The 3,257-nt window shown below is 28.8% G+C and overlaps 1 protein-coding gene across 1 annotated transcript in view; it reads left to right on the forward strand.

The window, feature by feature from the left end:
* The first annotated feature begins 230 nt into the window (after positions 1-230).
* LOC117169091 (cyclin-dependent kinase inhibitor 1-like) overlaps positions 231-3,257 on the forward strand; it is a 58,989-nt gene continuing 55,962 nt past the window's right edge. The window contains exon 1 of the mRNA XM_033355215.1: positions 231-379. Within this exon, the coding sequence (XP_033211106.1) occupies positions 360-379 (20 nt within the window). The 5' untranslated portion in view covers positions 231-359. The remainder of the gene's footprint in view (positions 380-3,257) is intronic.

Below are 3,257 nucleotides of genomic sequence, written 5' to 3' on the forward strand. Positions count from 1 at the left end.
AGAATTTTTTAAAGCCCCCCCCCCCCCTCGGAAATCGTTAATCAAGCGAAAGATCTTTTGAAATTCCAAAGGAAATTTTTCCCCTTTGGTGCATATCCAAGAAACTGAAACTGCAGAGCAGTACTCGTGTATAAATATAGTTTTAAAACGAAAAAGGGGAATGCAGTTCCTAACGCTGCAGGACGTTAGCGCGCGTTGGCGTTTATATTCAGTTACCGCGATAATCTCGCAAAGAGCGGGTCAATTGTACGGTCGAAGGTCAAAGTTTAAATCCGCTTTCTTCTTCTTTGTTCGCGCTACCCTCGGCCTCATCATCATTTTAATTCGTTGCAACCCATATCGAAAATTGGATTCACGAAATGCTCGTTGCCAGGCATAAGTAAACATTTTTTGATAATTATTTATAAGCAATGCAGGAGGGAGAGTGTCAGTGTCAGTCACCTGAAGCGAATGACCTTGGATATTGATGAGTCGGGGTGGAGAGCTTTACATGGTGACTTTGTGAAGTTCCTCACCTGGGGTGATTGCTAGAAAGATTGATCAGCGGTCTGGGTAGGAGTGTGAAAATAATTTTAATTATATTCTTTTAAAGTTCTCTTTTTTATTTGAAAATATTGGTATAGAATTTTAAGATTAATTTAACGAAATAGGGGCAGTCGATAAACCCTTTTTCCCTTTTTTGAAGAATTATTTTTTCCCTATTTTCAAGAAACTTCCAATTTCACTCGTTTTTTCGCTTCGACTTGAACTGAATTAATAGAAACCAATAAGAAAATGCAACTACTCAGAGTTAATATTTTTTTAATGGTTATTCTAAAATTATATTTTTGTGCCATTATTCATCTCGCTTAATTAAAAATTCTACTGATTGGTTGAAAACGTAATAATTTTTTTTATGCAACTTTTTTTATTCAAAATTAGGCTTTTTGGTCATGAATCCACCTATTTTAAAGAAAGTTGAACTGCCTTATTGAAAATGAATTTTTTAAATGAAGATTCATTTCTTTGGTTAAAAATGTAAATATTCAATTGAAAACTCGTTTTATTTTCGATGGAAAATTAGTTTTTCGACGGAAAATTAATTAATTTTTTAATTTTTTGTTGATGATTCATCTTTTTATGTTTGTAGAAAAATAATCTTCTCAGTAAAAAATCATCTTTTTGATTAAAAGTGCAACTATTTTATTGAATTTTGAGCTCTTTCTTTGAAAATTTGTTTTTGCATTAAAAGTTTATTATTTTAGATGAATATTCATCTTTTTGGTTGAAAATTGATCTATTTTGCTACTTTCTTTATATAGAAAATTTGTTTTTTACTGAAAATGTTACTATTCCATATTGTCTTGAAAAATGAATTTCTGAACTGAAAATTTATTTTTTCTGTTTGAAAATTTATATGCTTTGTTGAAAATCAACTGCTTGGTTTGAAGTTGAACTACTTTTTAAAAAATTAATTTTTTTTAAGTTTATTATTTTTAGTTGAAAGTACAACTATTTGGTCGAAAATTGACTTTTTTGTTGAAAATTCCTATCTTTTTGGGTTGAAAATTCAACCCATTTGTACAAAATTCATCCAAAAATTTGGTAGAAAATTAAACTTTTTGGTTAAAAAATAAACTTTTCGGCTGAAAATTAAACTCATTAGTGAAAATGAAGTTTTAAAAAAAAAATTTTCTTTGCGTTAAAAATTCAACTGATATGTGGAAAACTAAACGTTTGGAAATTCATTAATTTTGTTCAGAAATAGTACTAGAAATCAACTGGTTGAAAATTCGTTTTTTTTTTTGTTGGAAATTAGTTTTTTGAACTGAAAAGTTAACGATTCCATTTTTGGTGAAAAACGTTTTAATTTTTTATTGAAAATTGAACCTTTTTGCTGAAAATTCATGCATTTTTTGATAATTTATTTTGTTTTGGAAAATTAATCTTCTTGGTAAAAAATAAACATTGTGGTTGAAAACTCATCTCTTTGGTTTAGAATTGAACTATTTTGCTCAAAATTCGTTTTTTCGTTGAGAATTTATTTTTTACGCTGAAAATGTAACTATTCCATTGTTAGTTCAAAATTGATATTATAAACGGAAAATTCATCTTTTTTGGTTAAATTCTACTGTTTTTAATTTAATATTAAAATCTTATATGTTGAAGTATTATTTATTACATATTCTTTTTTTGTAAAAGGTAGTTTTTTCATCTGTAAATTAATTAATTAAATATTATATTTTTGATTGAAAAGTATTCTTTATAAGTTGAAAACTCAACTTTTTGGTTGAGGAATTAATTTTTTTGTTAAAAATTGATCTTTTTCAGTTGTATTCAACTTTTTAAAAATATATGGTTAAAAATTTATCTTTTTTTTTATTGAAAATTTCATGTTGCAAATTCTTCTTCTCTGGTTTAAACGTAAACTGTTTTCTGAAATCTAAAACATTCGACTTTTTAAGTTGAAAACTATTTTGTTGAAAAATCATCAATTTGAGCAGAAAATTAATCTCGTTTGTGGAAAATTCATTCATTTCTTTGAGGGTTTCACTATTTAAAAAAAATTGTTTTTTTTTTCGTTAAATTCGACTGATTCGCTCTTTTTTTAATTTAAATTTTGCAACTAAAAATGTACACAATTTTTGTTTTTAAACTTATCTTTTTTTGTTAAAAATTCGTCTTTTGGTAGAAAATTAATTTTCTTGGTTAAAAATTCATCATTGCATGTCAAAAATTCACATGTTTGCTAAAATATTCAATGACAGTCAAATCTGGATTTAGTGTCGTTTTTAAGGCTGATGGTGACCATCAATCCAGAGTTTCGAAACTGATTAGTTTCTCTCCTGTTTCTGTCTCTGTTTTCTCACGTCTGAGTGAACATCGCACATCACTCTGTCATGCTTCAGTAAACGCCGTACATCCCCACAGCTCCCCTCACCAATCCCCGCGGCGCTGTGTGAATTCTCGGAAACAATAAATCCAGATTCGACTGTATTTTCTCAGTTTGTCTTTTTCAGTTTTTCAGTTTTCGAAAATTCAACTCTTTTCTTGAAAATTCGTCCTTCTGATTAAAAATTCGTCTCTTAGTCTCTGTCGTTAGAAAATTTATCTTTCTTAGTTCAACATTCAACTAACCAAAAATTTATTTTTCGATCAGAGAAGTGTCACCTGTTTTGTGACACTTTGTGATGTTAGCCACCCCCCCTCCCCCTCCTTAAGTGTCACATGATATATGGACGCTCCCATGTTGGAAAGAACTTAAGGTGTTAAAATTC

This window comes from Belonocnema kinseyi, chromosome 3 (assembly GCF_010883055.1).
Source record: "Belonocnema kinseyi isolate 2016_QV_RU_SX_M_011 chromosome 3, B_treatae_v1, whole genome shotgun sequence".
NCBI classification, from domain to species: Eukaryota; Metazoa; Arthropoda; class Insecta; order Hymenoptera; family Cynipidae; genus Belonocnema; species Belonocnema kinseyi.